This window comes from Periplaneta americana, chromosome 8 (assembly GCF_040183065.1).
Source record: "Periplaneta americana isolate PAMFEO1 chromosome 8, P.americana_PAMFEO1_priV1, whole genome shotgun sequence".
NCBI classification, from domain to species: domain Eukaryota; kingdom Metazoa; phylum Arthropoda; class Insecta; order Blattodea; family Blattidae; genus Periplaneta; species Periplaneta americana.
This window is the reverse complement of record NC_091124.1, coordinates 49,754,518-49,781,455: the sequence shown is the minus strand read 5'-3', so window position 1 is coordinate 49,781,455 and position 26,938 is coordinate 49,754,518. Positions and strand designations below refer to the sequence as shown.

General features: G+C 34.6%; 1 protein-coding gene across 3 annotated transcripts in view; it reads right to left on the bottom strand.

The window, feature by feature from the left end:
• LOC138704708 (fatty-acid amide hydrolase 2-B-like) overlaps nucleotides 1–25,359 on the bottom strand; it is an 88,140-nt gene extending 62,781 nt beyond the window's left edge. Inside the window, exons 1-2 of one of the 3 annotated variants that reach the window (XM_069832850.1) lie at nucleotides 25,295–25,359; nucleotides 25,146–25,197 (exon numbers count right to left, since the gene is read on the bottom strand). In XM_069832850.1, the coding sequence (XP_069688951.1) occupies nucleotides 25,146–25,197; nucleotides 25,295–25,344 (102 nt within the window). In that variant the 5' untranslated portion in view covers nucleotides 25,345–25,359. Of the gene's footprint in view, nucleotides 1–3,033; nucleotides 3,186–24,859; nucleotides 25,046–25,145; nucleotides 25,198–25,294 lie in introns of those variants that run through there. The other 2 variants (XM_069832854.1, XM_069832853.1) reach the window with 2 other exon arrangements.
• Between the last annotated feature and the right edge of the window lie 1,579 nt (nucleotides 25,360–26,938).

The window sequence follows — 26,938 nt, the reverse complement described above, 5'->3', positions numbered from 1 at the left end:
GCGTTCTGGAATTTTACATTTGCAACCTATTTATTATTTCAGAAGTATTCTTCTTTATTTCATCCTTTTGGGCATTATTTATATAAGTTTATCACCTGCTATTGTTATTGGATCTTTATGACGTTTGGCCTACTCTGTTGGATTGGTGTAATGAGCCCAGCAGAGTAGATGATCACTCTGGTCTTACCTATCTGCCTTGGTGACGGAACCTGTTTGTAGTTCCAAAACGTTGGAAATGTTAATTTCCAGAATACGGTAGAATAGACAATAGTATATATCTGATCAATATGGTTCGGATAGTGTAGCTGTATCAGGATAGGCATCTTAGTCCGTGCGTTTTGTTTACAAACATTAACTAGATGTCGCGTGTCCCCCACTGTCCATTCACTGATGTTTTAGCTAGGAGGTGGGAAGAGCTCATCCAAGCAGGTAGAGTTTTAGTTGTGATATGACATGATATGATATGATATGATATGCTAATGTCCACACCTGTGGAGTAACGGTTAGCGCGTCTAGCCGCGAAACCAGGTGACCCCAGTTCGATTCCTGGTCAGGGCAAGTTACTTGGTTGAGGTTTTTTCCGGGGTTTTCCCTCAACCCAATATGAGCAAATGCTGGGTAACTTTCGGTGTTGGACCTCGGACTCATTTCACCGGCATTATCACCTTCATCTCATTCAGACGCTAAATAATCTAAGTTGATAAAGCGTCGTAAAATATCCAACTAAAAATGATATGATATGATATGATATGATATGATATGATATGATATGATATGATATGATATGATACGATACGATACGATACGATACGATATGATATATGATATATGATATGATATGATATGATATGATATGATATGATATGATATGATATGATATGATATGATATGATATGATATGATATGATATGATATGATTCGATACGATACGATACTCCACGACACGACACGACACGATACGATACGATGCTTCACATTTCTGCATACAGTGCGATCATTCCCTTGGATACATAATATTCTGCTTACGTTTTTTTAAATATCCGGCCATTACATATAAATGACCCTGATGACTTTCCTATCACGTCACTCACCTCTGTTTTCCTCCCTTCTTTTTCTATTTCCCTTCGCTTTCCCAGTTATCTATCTTATTCTTATTAATCTCATTTAACTAAACAATCACTTCTCTCAATCTCTTATTAATTGTTCCCAACATTGTTTACATTAGTTGAACTATTCCATAGTTGTCAACTTATTTATTCACATGAATCACTGACGTTCACTGACCACTTATTCCCATTAATCTAATCTATATATTTTCAGACGAAGTAGTTTCTACAGTTTCATTACATTTCCATTCCCACTTTCGTTATTATATTTGTATCACTACTTACTTATTATCACTCTTTGCTTATTACTTGTATCTTATCCTTTTTCACTATTATTCCCTTGCCTTACCGTCTTTTCTGTCACTATCACCCTTTTCACTTTCCTAAGTTTTGTCACTTATGCATATTATTTTCACTTTATCACTTACCTATGTTTTGTCACTTATGCACCAACCTCTTAAGTTATAATTTAGAGTTTTATTTAGTGGAAGGGGGTTTAGCTATTCTGAAGAAAGTCAAGGCCCTATCCTACACAGCCTTCCTGATACAGTTACTTTATCCGAACCTTAACTGATCACATTCACCGCGAAAGCCTAAAAACTCAGATAACTGGTGGCATGACTTTTTCGTTTTATCAGTATTTAACATTTCAGTAATAATTACTATATTTCATATGCATAATTTCCAGGTGAAATGATTCCTAGACACTAAATGTGATTAAAATACGTCCAGTAGTTTATGGCAAATCGCTGTACGCAGACAGACAGACTGCATGGCAAAATTATTTTATCGGTATTACAAATTAATGCTGAAGAAACGTATTCATGTAAGATTCTTGAAATCGGTTTCTTGCAATGCCACAATAAATCTTTTCTTTAGTCTTTATTAAAAACGACAAAATAAAGAAGAAGTAAACGATATGTATAATTTAATTTGCACCATTTATTTTTTTTAAGTGGAGAGGTTGCTTAAATATAGTGGAAACCCCAGTAAATAAATATATAAGTTATATATATATATATATATATATATATATATATATATATATATATTCCTTTAAAATATTCTTTTACATGTGAAAAATACATTACAAAAAAATTAAATGCGCATTTATAACGTTCTCAGCTGCTGTGACTCCATTTTAAAATTTCTAGTGTGCAGAGTTTTAAAATTACACCAAACTTTGATTGTAATTTGCCGTAACTTTAATTTTATTTCAAAGATTTCTTTTCTTTAAAATGCTCTCTAATATGTTAAAATACATTATATGACATTTAATGCGCATTTATAGCCTATTAAACTACTATGACGCCAGTTTTAAAGATTTGGTACACAGAGGTTTTAAATAACACTAAACTTTGATTGTAATTTTCCGTAATTTTATTATATTTTTGCTTTATTTCATACAAAAGGTTAAATAACTTAGGGACTACTAATGCTTTGTGCATGATATTTGGAACATAAATTCTTTAGGCTATTAGGAAACTTTTCACTGAAATAGAAGTTTGTTATTGCATTTAAAAAAAAATGCCTCCAGATTTCTACAAAATTATCTCTAAAATTCATTCTTAAAACGTAATTATTTATCTTAAAATTTTCGGAAACCAATATCAAAAATGTTGCTTCAGACATTTTAAAGAACGTTCTTTTAGAAGTAATATGTCATAGAAAGTTTTAATTTATCTTTTAAAATGGCTGAAATATACTAATTTTATTGAATTACTGTATCCTGTTATTTTTTTAATTTGGCATGAAATTTTTAAGCAACAATGATATTTGTACATAGAAATAAAATTGCACATCAGTTAGGAAATAAATTAAAATTTCACCATCCTCTCCCCTTATAACTTTTTCAGCCGATGTAGGCATCTCATTCTGCTATAATAATAAGACTGAGAACTGACAGGTAATGAAGTATTCTACGCACGTTCTGTTCCGACGATGAGATCTCAATGTGGACATCCCACGATACGCAGAGGTCCTCCCGTGCGCAGTGAATGGTACTAGAAGAAAGCTGTTTCGCGACTGACTGTTGGCTCGTTAAGCACGATTGAATTCGGGGGGGACTTTCTGACGTCACGGAGCGAACGAAATTCTTGCTCTTTTTCGACCTCTGTTCTGTAAGCCAATCCTGTTGCCTCACAATTCCGAGAGAACAACCCTGAATCCTAAATACAACTAATTAATTATCAGCTTGTTCTGTTGGTTACCGAGTTGTTCGCTATTAGATTTCACGTTCGAGCGTTCAAGTCTACCCAGATTATAAACTGGTAATACACAGAGCAGATGAAAAAAAAAAAAACATTAGGAAGAAACTGAACTCTCCGCGGCATGTAAAACGGTTAAGGAGCGTAGCCTTGTCTTTTTCGTGGAGGCCATGGTCAGTGGCTTCTGTTCACGCCTAAGGCATGAATGTTTATTTGCTGTCATATGCAATGCCACGATGCTTCGAATTTATCGACTAGTCCGCGAGTTACTTTAGCCACGATCGGATTTATCTTGAGAAGTTCAAAATTACTAGTTGTATTTGTTAGGTCTATTTCACGAATAAAGCTAACAGAACTAATAAAACCTATAAAATAACATTTCAAATATTAAGTTGTCTCATAAACATAAACATACAGTACTAATTTATTTTCACAAAAATCGAATGAATTTTATAACTGAGAAACATATACATAACATCAGAAGAAATGTCCCAACTCTTTTGGCAGAACCTAAATGCCACACTACAGCTGGATTAAGACACAGTAGGAATTATGGACCAAGACTATACAATTCAGTATTGAAAAATAATCCAGACCTAAGCAATTTACACATTCTTAAGTTTAAAAATAAAGTGAAAATGTTTGTATGATATTTGATCAATTTTATTTTTTATTTATTTATTTTTTTATTGTTACTAGCATTATATGGTACTAATTTTTATTGTATTTATCTGATGCATGTAACCTATAAGATAAAACATTGTAATAAATATAAATAGATCATTTTCTTAATTAATAACAGTGTATATCTCCAATAAATGATTTCTTAGCATCGCCACAGATACACTTGATTGTACTTGTCACTATCTCTTGTCACTAGAGAGTTCTTGAAATTTATATTTTCCCCACCATTCATAAAATATTTTTGATACGATATCTCTTGCACAAAAGGGGAGATCTATAACTGAAACTAGATTAATATATTTCAGTATTATTTGTATTCATCCTGGTAATAATGAACAGTTTGACTCGTAGACATTTTGTTTTTGCAGCATTAACTTCCCATGATTTTACGAGAAGATTCGAAGAGAATGGCAGTTACGTAGACTTTCGGCTCCCCCCCCCCTACTACCATTAATGCACAACACAATGTCAATACGGCGGTTGCTGTCATCTGCGATACAACGAACTTTTCTGTTGATTTTCGAGTTCGTCATTTTTTTTCCCCCGTTATTATATGCTTATTTAAGTTGTGTTAACTCTCGCTAGTGGTTTTATATTTTATTTTATCCGTCTTAGTATTTATTTTATTATTGTAAATATTTTCTTTTATCACTATTATTATTATTATTATTATTATTATTATTATTATCATCATTATTATTATTATTATTATTAATGAATTATTTTCTATTACAATCTTTGTATCATTTCTGTCACGATTATTTTATTATTATTATTATTATTATTATTATTATTATTATTATTATTATTATTATTATTATTATTGTTACTATTATTTCTATCTTCGGCATTATTATTTGATCCCTGTAAAATTTTATGTAGACTACTGGACTGTACCCGAGCACGAGCATATGCTCATTCCGGGTATCTATTCACATGTATTCATTTCAAATGTAAATTGTAAATAAATTTGAATTTGAATTTGAATTTGAATCATAAGTCATAAGTCATGTCGGTTTTTTAAGTTTCAGTCATAATATTTGAAACGAACTTAAAAATAGCACATAAATTTATAGGAACATGAATATCATAAATAGCAATCAGGCGACCGGTAATTTTGTGTACTGCAGTAGGAATAACACTAAGCCTATACAGCGTTGTTCCACTCAACTTATTTGGGAGGGTTTTTCCAGGCACCTCTTTGTCTTTCTGGCTTTTGTATGGCTTTCCAGGGCCCCGTAGCTTCTTCCCTTTGATATCATTCCAGTCAGACATGTTAATTGTGCGTTTTCTCTACATATTGAAACGTTTTAGATCGCTTGGTAAAACATGCATACTGCCTGCGTCCGCCATCTTGTTTGCTATACATCATTGTTCCACTGAAGTGGTTAAAATGTCTGACTATTACTGCCACTTGGGGATGGATATTCGACATTCCAGTGTGTTTTCCATGTGTAGGGTGTGCTACACATCGATGTTTCATTAAAAACTCAAATTCTTAAGAAATGTGCTATACAGCGTTGTTCGGGGGCGAGTCTAAAATCTTTTAAGTACACTCTACTTAGAAATGTTTTTAATGATCAGAACTAGACTCTTGGGGAAGTTTCTAAATAGTCATAAATTATCAAGTTGTTATTTTTTTCCCCCTCTCTCTTCTTCTTTTTTTTCTTTTTTTTTATTACTGTATCTTGATATATTACTTAATCATTTGTATTTGTATGCCATTTAGTACGACTTTGCTAATCAACATTTTATGTCTTGTAACCCACATGTATTCTCCTATCAGTATATTAACTGTATAATATATCTCAAGTGAATTAATCGTCGAATTTATCTCGAGCATTTAAGGTCTTATAAATTGTGTGTTTGTGTGTGTGTATGTGTGTGTGTGTGTGTGAGTGTGTATATTCCCCTTATGTTACGTAACTGATTTTGATTATGTGTAATTTTCTACTTTATTTTATATATTATGTAACCGATCTTGACTATTGTAATTTTCTACTATATTTTCTGTAATTTCTAAGGTATTTTCTTTTGTGTTGTTTTGTAATCTAATTTTATATTTCATGTATATTATTGAAACCTGGTTGAGTGGAAGAGAAGGCCTCATGGCCTTAACTCTGCCAGGCAAAATAAACCTACTACTACTACTACTACTACTACTACTACTACTACTACTACTACTACTACTACTACTACTTCAATTGTTTGTATACATCTGAAGTTTGATTAATGTAATATATAGCTAGTCGGCGATGTATGCAATGGAGGGGGAAAGAAACTGCCACCTTACCCCATTATCTCCTGGCCAAGTTTTCTCATAAGTGGTGCCTTGTGGGTTTTACTTGTGAGGTTCAGACCTGTCTTCAAACAGTTAACTAACGAAACAAAGAAGGAGAATAAGGGGACGATAGAAAGAATAGGGGATACAAGGGGAACAAGGCAAGGGAAAAACAAGGAAAACAAGAGGAATGAAAGAACAACGAGAATACAGAGAGAACTAATGAAAGACAAGGAGAACAAGGGGACAGCAAGGACGATAAGGAAATCAAAGAAATAACAAGGAGAATATGCAAATATAAGGAAAATAGAAGAATACAACCGGAGAATACAAGGAGAATAAAATGAAACTAGGAGGACAAGGAGAACAAGGGGAAGTGGAAGAGAAGAAAGACAAGGAGAATACAAGCAGAACAAGGGAAGACAATGGCAAAAAAGAGAAGACAGGAAAAACAAGACGAACACAAGGAAAATAAAGATAAGACAACAATAACAAGGGGAAGGTAAGGAGAACAAGGGAACGTAAGGACAAAAAGGGGAAGACGAGAATAACAAAGCGAATACAAGAGAACAAAGCGAGAGGGATTGCATTTTTAGGTAACGGTCAATTCCCAAGTTACTTCCCAACACTTAGTGAGGAAAAAGCGGTAGTTCTAGGTCAAAGCCCAACTAGATACAATCCGAGATTAGAACCTATGCCCCAACGCAACTTGAAAGTATGGATCCACCTTGCTTTTTCCTCAACCACGCCGATGTTTTACTGTAAGTTTAGCGGCAGTGTTGCCAACTAACTATCACTGAATCCTGCTAGACGGAACTTAAATATAAGCTACTTTCATGCGACAAAATCTAGATTTTCATAAAATAATTTAAAATCAAATAATTCAAAATTTCATTTATAGATACTGTGATTTTGAGAGTGCTTAGGAAATTATTTGGGGCTAAGCGAGATGAAGTTACAGGAGAATGGAGAAAGTTACACAACGCAGAACTGCACGCATTGTATTCTTCACCTGACATAATTAGGAACATTAAATCCAGACGTTTGAGATGGGCAGGGCATGTAGCACGTATGGGCGAATCCAGAAATGCATATAGAGTGTTAGTTGGGAGACCGGAAGGAAAAAGACCTTTAGGGAGGCCGAGACGTAGATGGGAAGATAATATTAAAATGGATTTGAGGAAGGTGGGATATGATGATAGAGACTGGATTAATCTTGCACAGGGTAGGGACCGATGGCGGGCTTATGTGAGGGCGGCAATGAACCTTCGGGTTCCTTAAAAGCCATTTGTAAGTAAGTAAGTAAGTAAGATACTGTGATTACATATCACATGTTTTAATATTGAATAATTGAAACTATGATTGTCTTATTTAAATAGATAATTCCTTAGGATCATCAGCGTCATTGTTTGAATCCTCAATGTTCAGTAGCAATGAAGAAGTACTTGCAGTGGCGGCAATATTTCTGCTATTAGATGTATGTGAAGTACTCGGGAGTCGTTACTTGATCCCTTCTTGTATGTAGCCAGGGTCCCTACTTTACGTATCACATCTATTGCCAATATCATCATCATCATCATCATCATCATCATCATTATCATTAAGGTTTGGGCCTTTTGGTCCGTTTCTTCTCAGAAAACTGATTTTCCCATCTATTGTAAGGTCTATCTATACTCCGTCGTCCAACTGGGGTATAGTTCAAAAGTAATTTTGGGAACCTGTCTTCATGCATACGTTCAATATGTTCTTTCCAGTCTTCTTTACATTGTAATAATTTATCATTGAGGTTAAAAGTCTTCAGTTCAGCACGTATGTCTTCCGATCTTTTATAATCTAAGAGAGTAAACCCCGCAATCGATCTCAAAAATCTCATCTCTGCAGCCTCTGTCTTCCTTGTGTTTGGTTTATTCAAAGTCCAGTTCTCGCTGCCGTATGTGAGCATAGGGACTGACATAACTTTATAAAATTTAAGTTGTGTGGACTTCAAAGTTCTACGTCCTAAGATCCTTCTTATAGTGCCACACATTCCTTGGAACTTACCCACTTTATAAGTTATATCGTTTTTCTGGCAGTATGATACATTGCATCCTAGGTAATTGAAGGAGTTAATTTGTTCGATTATTTTGCCTTCTATGACTATTTTAGCTCTTAAATGGTATTTACCTATGAAGGCTATAGTTTTGGTTTTGGCTGATGATATCTTTAAATTATATTCCTTTATTATATTTGTAAGTTCATTTGTTGCTAACTGCAAACCGTCTTCCGAATTATTAAAAATGACCAGATCATCAGCAAACAAAATAGTATTTAAAATGCGATTATTAATAATATAACTCTTAAAAGGTGTACTTTGCCATTCACGAATGACTGCGTCAATATAAATGTTAAGAAGTGTTGGGGATAAAGGGCAACCTTGTATCACTCCCTGATTTACATATAGGCTATTTCGTTTCCATTTTTTCCAGTCTCCATGTATTTACATATAAACTTTGTATAACTTTAATTATATGATTTGGAAATCATTTATTTGTCATTATGATCCACAGCTTGTTCCGTAATACTCTATCAAACGCCTTTTCTAAATCGATAAAAATTAAAAACGTTGGAAGATTGAATTCTCTTCTTTCTTGTATCAATTGATCTGATACAAATACACAGTCACTGCAAGAGCGTCCTATTCTGAATCCATGTTGTTTTTCTACAAGTAGGTTTTCGCTAATTTTTTTAATTCGCCGACTTACAATCTATTGGCAATATGTAATCTTTAAATTTGTTTTAGGTTTTCGAAGTTTTCATATATGGATGACGTGAGTCACGTCACCTCAGCAAAAAAAGGGGAAGAGTTGGGAGGGAAAGATGATAAGCAGATCCATGATGAAACATGTTTAAACTCGTCTCTGCAATACGACATATTATTACGTGCTTTACCGCGAAAAATTGTAAATTAATATTTATACAACTAGTCGTACCCGTGCGCTCCGCTGCACCTGTTAGAAATATATATAAAATAATTACATAATTAAAATAGGACGTTTGATCCAGGGAATATTCGTGTTTGATAGAAGGATAAATCGTTTAATATGTTACTTAATTTAAATTGTATTTAAATAATTAAAATGCGGTCATTTTGGTCCAGAGTGCAATCATTTGGTGCAATGACAATTCCTTCAACATTTTTCTTAATTGTTATTACATGTAACCATAGTTTAATGAAGATTGACATATCATTTAGTTTTAATATGTATACTTTATATTACTTGCTATATGTTTCAGAAGTTACTGTAATAACATTGTAGAATTATGTCCATCTAGAGAAACTACACTTTCCAATGGTGAAATGATAATTAAACAATTAATTAGCTTCCGATATTACTTCATAAAAACACAGAAACATTCTCTTAGGCTATGTTTAATAGCTTTCGATTGTTGTTATCCAAGGCCCCTTATAGACGAAGTCATTTGTTTTTATTTCAGTATTGCGCCTTAGATGGCGTTATTGTAATTTTAAAACCCATTTATCTCATTAAATATCGGTCCTATCAAAATTTTGTATAGAATAAAACTTATCGGAAATTATTTTAAAATAAACTTTTGTTATGTAATATTTTTCATGAATATTAATAATAAGGGAGATATTTCGATTTATTTAATTCAAGCCCCTTATAACCCCCCTTTTAAATAAAGTATAGCCATATAGCCTAAAAATCTAAGTTACAACGAACTTAATTTATATTCCAATTTTCATATAAATCGGTTCAGCCATTATCGCGTGAAAAGGTAACAAACATTCAGACAGACAGATAGACAGACATACAAACAAAAATTTCAAAAAAGCGATTTTCGGTTTCAGGATGATTAATTATACATGTTAACACCAATTATTTTTGGAAAATTATCAGAAAAATTTTGGCTACAGATTTATTGTTAGTATGGATATTAAATAAATTTATCTAAAATTGGATTAAACCTGAGAAGCTTCCCGCCTGCTAAGCGAAGGAAATAAGTTAGATTCCCCGCTAAGAAGGATGGAATTTTTTTGCCGCTAAACTAAACATCAAAAAAGCTAAGTTGTCAATACTGTTCAGCGGATAAGCATTGCGCATTCAAGACTATTCAGTAGGGTAACATTTACATGTTTGTCACGCTTTATGATAAAGACGATAGAAATTTATTCCTCTTGCGTCCGATGGACATACATGTTGCTTCTCAATAGACCTTCACATACTGAACTAAAATTTAAGTATTCACAATTCTTTGCTTAAAAATGAAGCCCCCTTTGACAATGGTTATTTGTCTAGACAAAGTTGACCAATGAAATATCCCTGTGCCGTTATTCCCAAACGACCAGACAGGCTCGAAATGTGCGCTTGTGTTGGTCCAGTGATATACCTACTCTCCTCTGTACCATAATGGATTGTAAGTCGGTATCAATCGAAAAGGTGAAACACGATGAAGTAAAAAAAGGTAAAGAATAATGAAAGAAAGGTAGGTCCATAATAATATCTTGACAATTACAAAGAAAGAAATTAAGCAGAATGTAATGGGGTAGAAACTTATCGTACTTCAATCTTAATTAAGAACTAACACAGAAATGTAAGCTTAAAACCCGGATGATATATAAATTAAGTTTTACCATGATCTTCAACTCAAACAGACAGTATAACCCCGTTAATACGCTCAAGGGACTGCGGCCTTAAAGCGTTATAAGCGGGACAGCGCTATAGACGAGAAACTTTTATGAAATGAGAAAAACAATTTACTGTAGATACCACTTCACAAGAAAAATATTATACAGGGACATCATTTTATTTTTACTAACATTTTTAATATTAACTTGCCTATACCTCTGGATCAACGCCGTTTGCTACCCACTTCCTCGACTGGAGTTCGATGATACTGGCGTAATATACGAACAAATCACTTTACTGGGTATAGGAGGGAAGAAAAGTAGTTAATCCATTTACGTAAACTAGGAAATATTGCGCTTTTGAGTTTGATTATTTTCATTAGGTTTTTGTTTAATCAAAATATAGTACAGTATTAACAATGAGTGTTTTTACTCACTAACTGAGCTGTCCATGTGGACGTATTCATTATGCAGTGTATATTATACTGTCTACAGCATATTAGCGTACAATATAGAGAATGAAGTTAAATTGAAAAATAATCATAATATGGATATTTAAACACATTTTTTAAAATGGTGGCCGTTCATTTCTATACAGGCTTCAGTTCTAATGTGCATATTATTGCACTATAGATTATTGTACCTAATCCCAATTACCAGTTTCGTTCTTCGTACTAGTAACTCATGTTGAAATAATTATGTACCTACTCTATAAAAGAGTATCTTACGTACTGTAAATTCAATCTTCACTTCTGCCCAATACGAAAAGATAAAATTACTCAGACATACTATCTACTGTCCGTCCAAGTGGTTATGTCGTAGGGTCGTAGAAAGGGAGGAAATCACATGACAATTAATTACTTAACGAGGCCCTTTTATTTAAGTCATTTTAAACAGTTGTATAATATTACGTAGACGTCCAATTCCTAACAGAAATTAATGTTCTCAGAAAAGAGCTAAGACAGCCCAGCCACTAGCTGGCGAATAAAAGCTGGTGGGGGAAACCGGGATGCGACGTAGGCAAATGGACGACAGTACCTGTGCGAAAATGATTCAATATTGAAAGCTCTTTCGTGACTGGAAAACGTGAACATATTTTTGGAACGTACTGTTTACTGTGACCGTAAGGCTACTATGGATCTGTATGGAGGACGGTTGAACTTCATTAGTAGAAGGGGTGGGAGTGAAGTACATTCAAACACTCAGGTACAATAAAAATTGAAGTAAAAATAAAATGATGTCCCTGTATATGTGCATTAGATACAGTGCAAAATGTAAGTAGGCCTAAGAGCTCATTTCATACGGAAAAGAAAAATCTTTGATTTTTAGCAGTTGTACCTTGATTATTAAGGTGCGGATTTATGCCTGTATGCCTATTTTAATCCTTAACCTGAAGACGCACGCTTTTAGATCATATATCCATTTTAAGGCTTTGTGAGTATTATAAGCGAATTCTGTAGTGCCTTTAATTGCCTATTTCACTGGTAAATGCCTATTTGCTTATAAATGCCTAAAAGTTGCCTAAATATCCGTATTATATTTTAATTTATTGACTATTCTATCGATATTTTTTTAATCTATAATTTGTTTCGTTTTTATTCAGCAGCAAATATTATCCTGGAAAACTCAAAGCTAACATCTGATCTTGCTTTCATCAAAGCAAACTTTGGAAAGCTGCCTGCTTACATAACGAAACTGGAAACGAGGAGTATTCCACTCCACAGTGTTGTGCAAGTTATGAAGAAAGTAGAAACTATTCCTAAAGAAATACCAAGCAGTGTGGGAGAAACAATGAGAAATAAGTATTTGAAAATTGTGGAAAGAAATCCTGGTTGGGAGCAAGTGTTATTGCTGATTGGAAATGACTTTGATATTACCGCGTTCCCACTGGTTTGGTCCCCAGCTGAGATTGGATCCTTGAAGTATTGCCCCATCACTTCATGTGAAGTGGAGAGAAGTTTCACCCAATTTAAGAACATTCTTACAGACAACAGGCACCATTTCCCATTACAGCATTTGGAGGGATACTTAGTTATTCACTGCTATAATGGCATTACTATAGAAACTACATAGTGTATAATGCTACGCTATGGTCGTGTTAGCCATTAAGCATTAGAAATTGTTAGTGCCTTTTTAAATGTCTATTTTAGAATTTTGAATGCCTATTTTGCCTGGCTATTTCAACTGTTTTAATTTCTAAAAATCCGCAGCTTAGTGATTATGAATGATAACATTTTATATCCGGTTGAAGGAATTACGGATAACTTCACTTGATGCACCACTAGGAGCAACACTAATGTAATTTTTCACTTATAGACAGATTTTCGCTTTGCTATTTTGCACTACAAACTTACTTCACAATCCACAGAATTCACAGGTTGACTAAGTTTTACAGAAAGGATAGGAACGTATAGACAGGGAACACTTATGAGTGTTAAAATCCTGTCATACAAAGAAAAGTATCGGTAAATACAAATTGCGAGAATACTGACCGAACGATGTGCAATAGAGAGGAAAACAAAGCATTGTACGCATATCGAAAAGCAATTCACTGATACTTTAGCCATGTTGCTAATGTATACTGAGTTCCATAATGTCTGACAAACACTGCCGATAGAGGCAGGGAGAAAGATAACTGCTACTCAACCAATAGCAGAGGTCACATTCCTGACTTATCTTGAAGATGGGCGGAGATAGAACGTTTCAGATCGCCCAACTTGATGTAACCTCTGCCATTGGTTGAGTAACAATGATCTTTCTCCCTTCCTTTGCCGAAAATGTTTACTTTGTCTGTCAGACATAATGGAACGCAGTATAGTATGCGAATGTATGTATCCCACTGAAATTACATGTCTCTCAAAAGACTGTTGTTCATACCGAAAATACGTTATTGCACTATTATGTGTATAATCGTGTTGTGTCGTATTCACGAATGTCACTCAGGCACCCGTCGGACTTGTATAGTCATCGCATATCCTCCTGAGTCCCGAGAGTATAGCATACTATACAATATGATTATGATATAAGATAGTAAAAGTATAGTAAAATATACCTGCATTTGTGCCCTAATTGTAATCTGCAGAATTTTTCAGCATTTTCCCTCATTCCAGTGCCTTTTCTTAAAGTGTAGAATTATATTGAACTTTAAAAATAAAAGAACGAATGTCTCAGGACTCAGGAGGATATACAGGGCGCACAGTGGGCTAATGTAGACCTAAGAGCAAGGATCCGTCTCGGGTCCAGCCCTCAAAAGGCAGGCCAAAATTACAAAATTGAGCGAATAAATATTTTCGCCATTTGACTTCTGTGTTGTGAAGACAATATCGTCTACATAACTTATGTTTGTTGTGCTGATTGTGAGTAAAGAAGTGGCTTAGCCACGTCTGTGGCTTAAGTACTAACGAACGCCCTGGTCTCCTATCCAGGCGGCCCTGGTTCGATCACCGGCCAGTCATGATGCAATTTGTGGTTGTGGAGAGGTTATCTCGGGGTACTCCCGTTTCCCTCTATAATTCCACGAACAGTCTCCGCCTCTCCATTTCATCTATCACCTGAGTAAAAATACTCAGGGCTGAAGTCTGGAGGTGGTACGGGTTTTCGATGCTGATATAGGAAGGGTTTGTGGCTCCGGACCCCAGGGGCTTATCAGGCTACTCGTATGCGGACGGAACCTGGCTATATCAAGGTCTGAGGCAGGATGGCCCACCTGTCATCTACAATAGTCAAAATAGTCTGGGGTGAAGTCTGGAGATGGAAGGGTTTCTAATGCTGATATAGGAAGGGTTTGTGGACCCCCGGGGCTTATCAGAATACTCATATGCGGACGGAACCTGGCTATATCAGAGGCTGAGGCAGGATAGCCCACCTGTCATCTACAATAGTAAAATAGTCTGGGAGTGAAGTCTGGAGGAGGTATGGGTTTCCGATGCTGATGTAGGAAGGGTTTGTGGCTCCGGACCCCCGGGGCTTATCAGGCTACTCGTATGCGGACGGAACTTGGCTATATCAGGGGCTGAGGCAGGATGGCCCACCTGTCATCTACAATAGTAAAAATTGTCTGGGGTGAAGTCTGGAGGTGGTACGGGTTTCCGATGCTGATATAGGAAGGGTTTGTGGCTCCGGATCCCCGGGGCTTATCAGCCCTCTCGTATGCGGACGGAACCTGACTCTATCAGGGGTGAGGCAGGATGGCCCACCTATCATCTACAATAGTAAAAATAGCCTGGGGTGAAGTCTGGAGATGGTACGAGTTTCCGATGCTGATATAGGAAGGGTTTGTGGCTCCGGACCACCGGGGCTTATCAGGCCCCTCGTATGCGGACGGAACCTGACTCTATCAGAGGCTGAGGCAGGATGGTCCACCTGTCATCTACAATAGTAAAAATAGGCTGGGTTGAAGTCTGGGGGTGGTACGGGTTTCCGATGCTGATATAGGAAGGGTCTATGGCTCCGGACCCCCGGGGCTTATCAGGCTACTCGTATGCGGACGGAACCTGACTCTATCAGGGGCTGAGGCAGGATGGCCCACCTGTCAGCGTCGAGTTCATGAATGCGACTCAGGCCACACATCGCATGTAGAGGGCGCACAATGGGCTAAACGTGCCTAAGTGTACGGAAGCCAACAAGCCAGCCAAAGAAGTGGGTTCAGAGTTCGGAGGAAATACAGCATAATATACTCGTATAGTGCAACGTAATCCTGACTGTCCGCAATACACTTTAAGATTCACTTTCTAATGATGCAATGACGATGCGGAATCATTTACCAGGGACAAGCCTCTAACTCTGTGGTACTCACCAGAAATCAGAGGCGAGACGAAAGTGAGAAATAGTAATTTCCCGAGAGCCACAATGCATTTCACAGTATTAAAACTATGAGTAGCCTAATAAAACAATTCGCGAATTTATTATTATTATTATTATTATTATTATTATTATTATTATTATTATTATTATTATTATTATCATTATTATTACTTCCACTTAACTCTATTACTTCCATTGACTCGGCTAAGCTTGAGAATATTCAAAGAAAATTTATTTCCCTTTGTTCTTATAGATTTTTACCTAATTCTGATGATTATAAATATGAGATTAACTGCAAATATTTTAATTGCTGTAGTTTATTTGCCAGACGTCAAGATCTTGATTACTTATTTTTTTGTAAATTTCTTAAGGGTGATATTGATTGTGAATCTTTCCTAAGCAATATCAGTCTTCGTATTCCTGCCAAGGGTTTAAGATATCATAAAATGTTTTACAATAGAAATTCTAAATCTCTCTCTCCGGTTTGCAGATGTATAAAATATGCTAATTTGCATGGATCAAGCTTGGATCCATTTAATGTGTAGTATATATTTTGAAGTTTCATATCAGTTTTCATTTATATCTTTTGTTTAAATATGTATTTTAATATTATTCTCGCTAACTTTTATATCATTTTGTTAATTATTAATTTACTTGATTCCATCCTTTCCTTTTCAAATACAATTACTTTTATCTCATTATGCTATGTAGTTTAGTCATCCATTTTATCCCGTCCATTCATTGTCATTATTGTCGTTGTATTATAATCTTGTATATCTTTGTAATATTACTTTATATGATTCCATTCTTCATTTATAATTCCATTATTTCATTTGTAATTATCATTTTAATTAATTGCCATTAATTTAATTATTTCTTTGTACTTTTATTGTAAATCATTGCTAATGTTTTTGTTATATTGTTTGTGCTGAACTGTAATTGGCCTCTGGCTGTTGTACAGCACATTAAATATAAGTAAATAAATAAATATAAGTAAATAAATAAATAATAATAATAATAATAATAATAATAATAATAATAATAATAATTATTATTATTATTATTATTATTATTATTATTATTATTATTATTATTATTATTTCAATATAAAGTAACAAAACTCACTCGTACATATTACTATTATTTTGAAGTTAAAGGGCGGACTCTGATAATCTTCTGAAAAACCATAGTCTACCAATAGGAGCAGGTTGATTTGTTGCTTTATTTCACCAGTAATTTGTTTTGCATTTCCGACATATAGAAAATAAAGTGTCACACACAGCTAGAAGGCACTCCTTAACAATGTCCAAATCTGTAAATGGCTTCATTTCTGCTAAGTGTTACGATACTTTTGATGTCAATTCTTTTTTGTAATATAGGGCTAGTGTAGAGTGGAATACATTTACTCCAGATTTCAGATGGGAATCCAACTTTTTTGATCAGATTCAGCTTTTAGGTACAAAACCAAACAAATTTTGTCTGTCTTTTTTTTTTATTATTAAACAATTATTTTTATGACATATTTAATAAAAGTGAAAAGCATTAATACATGGTAAAACTTTGAAAGATTGTATCTTAGACTTCTGTTGTTCATCTTTAACATAAACATAATTATGTATTGTAAACCATAGAAGTCAGATTGCTTCTGTTTACCTCTGCTCTTCAACTTGTAACTTACGTTCTGCAAGATCGTGAGACTATTAATGTTTAAATCGAATGCTTATGTGAATAATAATAATAATAATAATAATAATAATAATAATAATAATAATAATAATAATAATAATAGTAGTAGTAATAATAATAATAATAATAATAATAATAATAAAAACAATCTAAAACACGTATTAGACAAGGTGGTTTGTTACGGTCTCTCAGTCGATCTCTTGGCCGGGCAATAATTTTTTATTTTTATTTATTTATTTAGAATATTAACGTGCAAAAACAACAGCACAAGGCCAATTACAGTTTTGCACGATACAAAACAGAACAAAACAACAAATGATGATGAGAATGAATGATAGAAAATGGCAATGAGATGAAATACAAACAATATAATGGTCTACATAATCAATTATCAAATAATAATTATAAAATTATAAAATTTGTACAATGAGATAATTGAAATAATGGAATAGTCTACATTAATCAATTGACCAAATGCAAGAAATAAAATGGACAAATAATTATTAAAATAAGATCAGTGAGTTAAAAACTCAAAGATATACTACACATTAAATGGATCCAAGTTGAATCCATGCAAATTAGCATATTTAATGCATCTGCAGACCGGAGAGAGAGATTTAGGATTCTTATTATAAAACAATTTATGAAATCTTAAACCATTAGCAGGAATACGAAGACTGATATTGCTTATGAAAGATTCACAACCAATATCACCCTTAATGACTTTGCAAAAAAATAAATAATCAAGATCCTGACGTCTGGTGAACAAACAACCGCAATTGAAATAATTGCATTTAATCTCATAGTTATAATCGGAATTTGGTAAAAATCTATAAGAACACAAGGAAATAAATTTTCTTTGAATATTCTCTAATTTAGCCGAGTCAGTGGAAGTAATGGAGTTCCATACAACAGATGCATATTCAAGCTTGGATCTAACCAACGTATAGTATAAAATTAATAAACACATAGGAGTGGAAAAAGAATAAGTTATAGACCTAATTGGACCAAGCATTCTTAACGAATGGGTATAAATATATTGCACATGATCATGGAAATATAATTTTGAATCAAGTAGGACACCAAGATCTCTAATACAATCTGTCCTAGTAATTACGACATTACTGAGAGAATAGTTAAATTTTAGGGAGATAGTTTTCCGTGAAAAGGAAATAACAGAAGTTTTGGATTGATTAATTTTCATTCCATTTTCAACAGACCATTGTGAAATTGAATTAATGTCATTTTGAAGAATTTGACAATCAACCAAACTATTAATTTTGCGAAAGATTTTGAGATCATCCGAAAATAAAAGGCAGCTAGAACTTATTCTTTTTCTTATATCATTTATAAATAATAAAAATAAGAGAGGTCCCAATGTAGACCCTTGAGGAACACCGCATAAACTATTAAATGGAACCGAGAGAGAATTACCTAGTCGAACACAAGACTGTCTATCTGTTAAATAATTTTCAAACCAATTAACGTAGTTAGTGGAGAGACCAAAATTACTTAATTTATTTAATAAAATTTTGTGAGGAACAACATCAAATGCTTTGCTAAAATCAAAATAAATTGAGTCAATTTGACCTTGATTTTCAACTATAGGCATTATGAGATTAAGATAGGAAACTAAATTAGTAGTTGTAGATTTCCCTCTTGTAAATCCATGTTGGGCCGAATTGATCTTATTTTTGACATAAAATGAAATGTGTTTGTGAATAATTTTTTCAAAAATTTTAGAAAAATTGTTTAGGATAGAAATGGGTCTATAATTAGTAACACTATTTTTATTACCATTTTTGAAAACTGGAATAATGGATGCTTCCTTCCAAAGTGACGGGTAAATTCCTGTTTTTAAGCTAAGATTGAATAATATTAATAATAATAATAATAATAATAATAATAATAATAATAATACTAATAACAATAATAATAATAATAATAATAATAATAATAATAATAATACTTACTTACTGGCTTTTAAGGAACCCGGAGGTTCATTGCTGCCCTCACATAAGCCCGCCATTGGTCCCTATCCTGAGCAAGATTAATCCATTCTCTATTATCATATCCCACCTCTCTCAAATCCATTTTAATATTATCTTCCCATCTACGTCTCGGCCTCCCTAAAGGTCTTTTTCCCTCCGGCCTCCGAACTAACACTCTATATGCATTTCTGGATTCGCCCATACGTGCTACATGTCCTGCCCATCTCAAACGTCTGGATTTAATGTTCCTAATTATGTCAGGTGAAGAATACAATGCGTGCAGTTCTGTGTTGTGTAACTTTCTCCATTCTCCTGTAACTTCATCCGTCTTAGCCCCCAAATATTTTCCTGAGAGCCTTATTCTCAAACACCCTTAACCTATGTTCCTCGCTCAACGTGAGAGTCCAAGTTTCACAACTATAAAGAACAACCGGTAATATAATTGTTTTATAAATTCTAACTTTCAGATTTTTTGACAGCAGACTGGATGATAAAAGCTTCTCAACCGAATAATAACAGGCATTTCCCATATTTATTCTGTGTTTAATTTCCTCCCGAGTATCATTTATATTTGTTACTGTTGCTCCAAGATATTTGAACTTCTCCACCTCTTCGAAAGATATATTTCCAATTTTTATATTGCCATTTCGCACAATATTCCCAATAATAATAATAATAATAATAATAATAATAATAATAATAATAATAATAATAATAATATCAAAAGAAAGAAAATGAATTACACGAGCTCCACCGTTGCATTATAGGTTAGGAATTCTGAGGTGAAAAAAAAAAGTTTAAGCAATACTGGCCTAGATCTACTCTATTCTCATCGCTCAGAAAGCTGAAAAACTACAAATGAACTTTTGAACTAGGAACTTGAACGTCTTCTTATCTGCATACAAATAAATTGACATCCTACATTTCTTTGTATAAATCTGATAAGTTATGCATAGCAGTATGATACTATAATGTAATAGTGTTAATAGCAGTACTTGTAGTAGTGGATGTAGAGATGTGGGGTGAGTAAACCAAGCTTACTGCCTCTCACTTCTATTTCCCATCCCTGTTTTAGACGACTGTGACAGCTACCGTACCACAGTCTAGTATATACAGTCACGAAGTTCAATACGTAGTAAATATGCATCCATAGATAGTTGCTAACCACAAGGATCGCTACTATCGCCCCATTACAGACAATGCGAAATAGTACCGGCACAGTCTATTATTCCTAGCACCCTCAAAACTCAAGCTTCGTGACTGTATATACTAGACTGTGACCGTACTCCGAACATTCCCATGATCGAAAATACACGCTGTGATGAAATAATTTGTGCTGGACAAAGAAGACGTCACAGAGGGCTTTTCACGGGGTATTCCCATTTATCTCTATAATTCCACCACCACTCTTCATCTCCCCTCATTTCATATGTCATCTGTAACACGTGAAAAGCCTGGGAGTAGCACGGGTTTCTCTTTTTGTGTTATTATTGAGGAGAAAACTAGCAGATATTTTGTCCATATTTACTCAGTGATGTAATCCTAAAAGATGAAAGTACAAATAATTGAAGGGAGTTTGTTCATATACCGTACACTACTGAAATTTCCCAGAGTTGTTGAATCGTGTATTAGAATGAAAAAGTTTTGGTCTTCGAAAATTAGTTTAGTAGGCCTGTCAAATCTTTCATAATTTCACATGAAACATGCCTACCACTATAATCTAAATGACCTAAGACTCACGTTATGGAATTCGCGCTGGTTCGAGTCCTCATACGGGAAGATTTTCTCATGAAATTTATGTCAGTGTATGGGAGCGATGAGCATTCAACATCGTGATAAATTTTAGGTAGAGAAATACAGTTTCGAAAACCAACTATAGACTAACGGCTGGGGGGATCATTGTGCTGACCACAAGCTACCCCCGTACTGGTGAGATGATCGTTCACCTCTATGGAGGCTAACAGCCGGCTGGTCGGCCTTGGCTCTTCACGGGTTGTCACGCCACGGACTGGCAGATAATCTGTATGACATTTCTTTCAACACAGAAGCCATTTTTCTTTTGCAAATGAATTATCTGTATGTAGTTCCAAAACGTTGGAAAACTCGTTCCAGGATACAATGGAATATCTGAAAGCCTATTTTGTGATAACATTCGCCGTGAAAGCCTAAAAACTTTAATATAAGAAGAAATATTTATTTATTTTTAACAAAAGTATTATATTTCATGTACCTAATTCTCCAATAATTTAACCAGTAGGCCTAGATACTGAATATGAACAAATTACGCCCAATGGATTAACATATGGGTGCATACAGATGGACAGAAACACTAGGAGACTGCATAACTAAAAGCGCTTTTTGGTCATGATGCTCAAAACGATTATTTTCACTAAAATGTCGATGTAGTTTTTGTTAATAATCACATTATTGTCTAATGATATAGTAAAAGCAAGAAATGAGCGCGAAAAGATTGAAAAGAGAAGGAAAGAAAGGAGAGAAGAAAGTAAAGAAAGAAGAAACTGAATAAGGAATGAAGGAAAGAATGGAAGAAAGAGGGAAGTAAGTAACATATGTAGAAAGAGCGGAGGCATTATTTGACATATTTACTATTCCAGTTGGTACGCCGTAGTCGTCGTCGGAACATGGGTGCCCCTAGCGGAGGTTTTCATACCTACAATAAATTTAGTTACACTTATTTGTCGACAGGGGGCAGAGGGACAAGTGGTAAGCCTCAAACGCCACCTAGTACGCAACTAAGCAAGTAGGTACTGGTATGTATAATTAATTTTTCATAAATTTATCGGTAGGCCTACATAAAATAGCTGTTCAGAAAACTGAAACGATGGTCTTTATTGGGACTCGACATAAAAGGTAGAAAATAGTACTGTAATAGGATCCGAACAAGTTAAGATAGTTTTAACTATTTGAAATGCATAATGAGTTAATGACATATCTAAAAAATATCGATATGGAAAGATAAACTGAACAGATTCCAACAAATGTGTGGAATAATAATTCGCAAAGACTATTAAAAAAAAGACTCAAAGTTCTATAAGACGGTGGCGGTCCCTATACTTACACATGGAGCAGAAACTTGAACCTAAACAAAGGCCAATAAACGTAAGTTTAAATCTGCAAAAATTCGTTTTCTGAGATCGGTGGCTCGGAATCTTCCTACGAGAGCAGAGAAAAGAAGTCAAGACATCAGAAACAATCTACAATTAGTATTGTTGTTTAGTCAACTGTCCGAAGACAGGCTTGAACCTCACAAATAATATCAACCCAAGGCACCACTTATGAAGCAACTAAGTAAGAGATAATAGGGTAGGGTGGCCAGTTTCTTCCTCCCTCCATTGTACACATCGGCGATTAGCTACATTTTACACTAATCAGACTACAAACAATTGTTCTTCCTCTGACACATATCGTCACGTGAGATGTAGCCTACTGCCTGATAATAGATAGTTTACATATCAGCCAGAACCTCAGTCAGAGGATGATCTACAAATAATTTAATTTACATGAAAAAGTAGAACAAATTGGAAAGAACTGGTCGCGAACTCTGGAAAGAATGGAAGATGATCGGATCCCAAAAATAATGATAAACTATAAACCGACAGGACGAAGAAACGTAGGAAAGCGAGTCTCAGGTGGTCAGAGCAAGACTAGAACCACAGAAGTTATTACAATTCCTGTGAGGAGCGGAACGGGCTGACCGGCCCATGCCGTGATGATGATGATAATGATGATGATGATGATGATGATGATGGTGATGGTGGTGGTGATGATGATGATGATGATGATGATGATGATGATGATGATGATGGATATGCAATAATTTCTTATAATATTTTACTATTCAAAAGAGACATGAATGGTAAAATACTTAGACTTTTCTTTGATTTACTCACAATAATGTCATTAAAAACAGATTCCTACTTCTACCAAAAGTACAGTACAAGTGCAATGGATAACTCGCTTAACTTGGAGGCTGTTTGAACTTGGAATATTCGCAACCAAAATTAGAAATAATAATGCAAATAAACATTTCTACAATGCACGCCGCTTTTTATGATCACTTTGAAATGCTGCTAATCTGATAACTAAAGATAGGAATTTGCCCACAGAGACTACAAGGTTAGGTATGCAGTGAATTGAATTTACGGGAGGGGGGCACAGTGTTGCAACGACCTACTCACGAAAATCAGGAGAGAACCATCGAAAATAAACAGGAGATTACAGTAGATTAATTAAACATGAATTTTCTCTTCGTATTATAATATTAATTACAAAACAATATATACTGTAAGAAAGATGATACTATTGTATTACTATATAGCACATCCCTAACCAATGAAATGGAACAATTTTGCTAAATATAAATACTGTCATATTTACTCAGCGTACGTAAATAAGTCATGCAATTTTGATTTTACACAGTAATGTCTCATTGACAATGTTTCTCATTAAAATGTATTAATCAGGAGTTTTTCGTATATTGACAAATGATTTTCGATAGAACGAGATTTATTTTAAAGATAATATTAAAGACAGTACTGCATTAGCTGCGATTATAACAGATGAAAAATGATCCCTTTTCCTGTTTTTGCATAACTACTCTTTAAACTGTTCATAATTTTCCCACTGTGATTTATAATTCTGGGAAGGAGTATTTACTTTTCTTTCTAGCTGGGACACTTCCACTCATTTTAAAAGATCACTGTGCACGATATGTAACACAAAAATACCATTACCTACACTTTACTCTCTCACTGTTTCACGTGTTCTTGCTCTTTAAGCATCATTGCGGCGACGCGTTATGAGCAGGGAGACACAGCTAGCTAGAAGAATATTCTTACTTCTAGCTCGTTGGGGAGACGAATGAAAACATTGTTTGACTTGTGTATAAGATTCGAAAGTAAGGCATGGTCACATAATATAATATGTAATAAATTGAAAATCCGGGCATAGAACCAGGTGATTGCAGCATACCAAAAACGAAGGAGAAATTCGGACTTTTGACAAAAAAAAAAAAAAAAAAAAAAAAAAAAAAAAAAAAAAAAAAAAAAAAAAAAAAAAGTAGAGCAGTAAATTCAATGGAAAAACAGGAAATCTCCTGCTTAATCAGAAGGTATGGCAACACTGGGCCCCAGCACTGCGATCTGTTACGGTCTATTGCGCTAACCCCAAGCTAGGCGCACTCCCAAACCCACACCGGCTGACTACACTAAGGTTCGCTGCGAACCCAGATGTCGAAAGGGCGAATGCATTCTTTGTTAAGAATCAGTCGACAAATTGCGACACAAATTAATGAAATAGATAAATTACCCTCATTACATTAAGATACATTGCCCTAGATCAAAGAATAGAAATCAACAGATTTTACTGTACTATTAAAGCAAAATCAATATACGTACATGGACACGTCTCGTATTAATAATTACTACTTCATTACGTTATATTCTATTTCTTACCTTAGAAAATCAGAAATGCTTGTAGTCCCTGTTTGTGGTGTTTGTACCAGAATGCAATAAATTCTCACCAAAAAGTCTACCGGTACTTTAGCACTATTATGAACATTAGTAAAATATTTAAAATGTCACGTTAAAGTGAGAGTCGTTTGCGTTGACTTTTCTCTCTTTAATGATTTAGCTACGAGAAATCAATTCAATAGGTGTAACATGTTTCGAAATCAATCTGAACATGAATATTACATAACCTTTGGCTATTTGCACTGATAGTCATCATAAACTAACGTACCTGTATGGAATTGTTTTTTTTAATGTAGGCCGGTACAAATACTACATAACAGCTGTAATAACACAAACTAAACAGATGCAATTTATCTTTAAGCTGTAACGTAAACGCACATTTTAAGCAATTCAGATTTTTGTTTCAATTATTATTACCGGTACTGCACGGGCAATCTTGGAGCACACGTAATTCTTGCCATACACATCGCTAGTGACACGAGTGAATAGTCACGCATTTCCTTTTTATGTTGCTTGTTTCGTTACGAAACTTAGGTACTGTATACAATTCACTGATACGATCGTACGGTAAATGTGCATTAACACTTAACACATTGTTGCGTTACTTCAACCACAGCCAATTAGAACATATACAGCCCGCTCACGTCGTCGCTTCTAACGTCATCCACATGACATAGAATGGAGTCTCTCTATAACAATGAGGCAACATATATAAGAATATATGAGAATAATAATATAATATAATATAATATAATATAATATAATATATTATATTATATTATATTATATTATATTATATTATATTATATTATATTATATACTCGTAATATGGCCATATCAAAAGTCCGGTAACACTTTCAATATTTTATTACACAAAAACTACTATTGATAGCTCTTTCAAACACATGTCAGTTTAAAGTCAAACCATGGATAAATATATAATAGGATGCGAAACTTAATGAGTTTCCCGTAACACATACTAGAGGCGCTGTTGTAGAAATTGATCTTGCTGCCGTCTATTTCTGGGGGAGGGCGTTATTACATCCAGCAGCGCACCAAGTAGCGAAAAGAGTAATTACTCCATGCATTTAGCAGCGCACCTGGTGACGGAAATGTTAAACTGTGCAGAAAGTATTCCCTCCTACCCTGATCGATATTCAAAACTGACCCAATATAAAATAAAACATTTACAGTTTTATTCCTCACAGCATATTCCACTGAAAATTCTTACCGGAGCCAACAGGAAGATAAAAGAGACGATGTGTTTTACACTACCCGATTAAAATATAACCAGACAGAGACAAAAAATAAAGCAAAAGGTTAGATAATTGGGATTGTATTCTTTGGGTATTTATTGTACAGCGCATTGCAAGAACTACTTAGATAGTTCAATTTATTATATTACTATTACTTTACAATACATTCAACAACACTATTTTTACAACGTCCATAAACATCACTGTTTAACATACACTGCTTATACACACACACGTGTTACTTTATGTTCACTTATTAGCAAGTTTCAGTCCGCCTTCTCGGCTCTTCGACTCTCACGTACAGCAATATCTCGAACAATAAATAGAGAACTCTGGGTAATGTACCCAACACGTAGTTCTAATATTCACTACCTACGACGTTGGGCGCTGATCATCTTATTTCAGACCCCCAAATCCAGATGGTGCTGACCGCAGTTTCGCATCCTATTATATATTTATCCATGGTCAAACTCTCAAAGTTATTCAGCCGCTTAATTTTTAGCGACGAAGCGACATTCCATTCGAGTGGGAAAATTAAGAAGCACAACTGTCGTGTTTGGGGTACACAGAAACCTCACAGAATCATTGAACATGAGCGTGATTCACCAAAGGTGAATGTTTTCTGTGCGTTGTCACAACGAAAACTGTACGGACCTTTCTTCTTCATTGAGGCTACTGTGACTGGACATTCATATGTGGACATGTTGGAGCCTCAACTTAGACAAGATCTCGATGACGATTTCATCTTTCAGCAAGATGGGGCTCCGCCACATTTCCACAATGCAATTCGTGCTTACCTGAATAC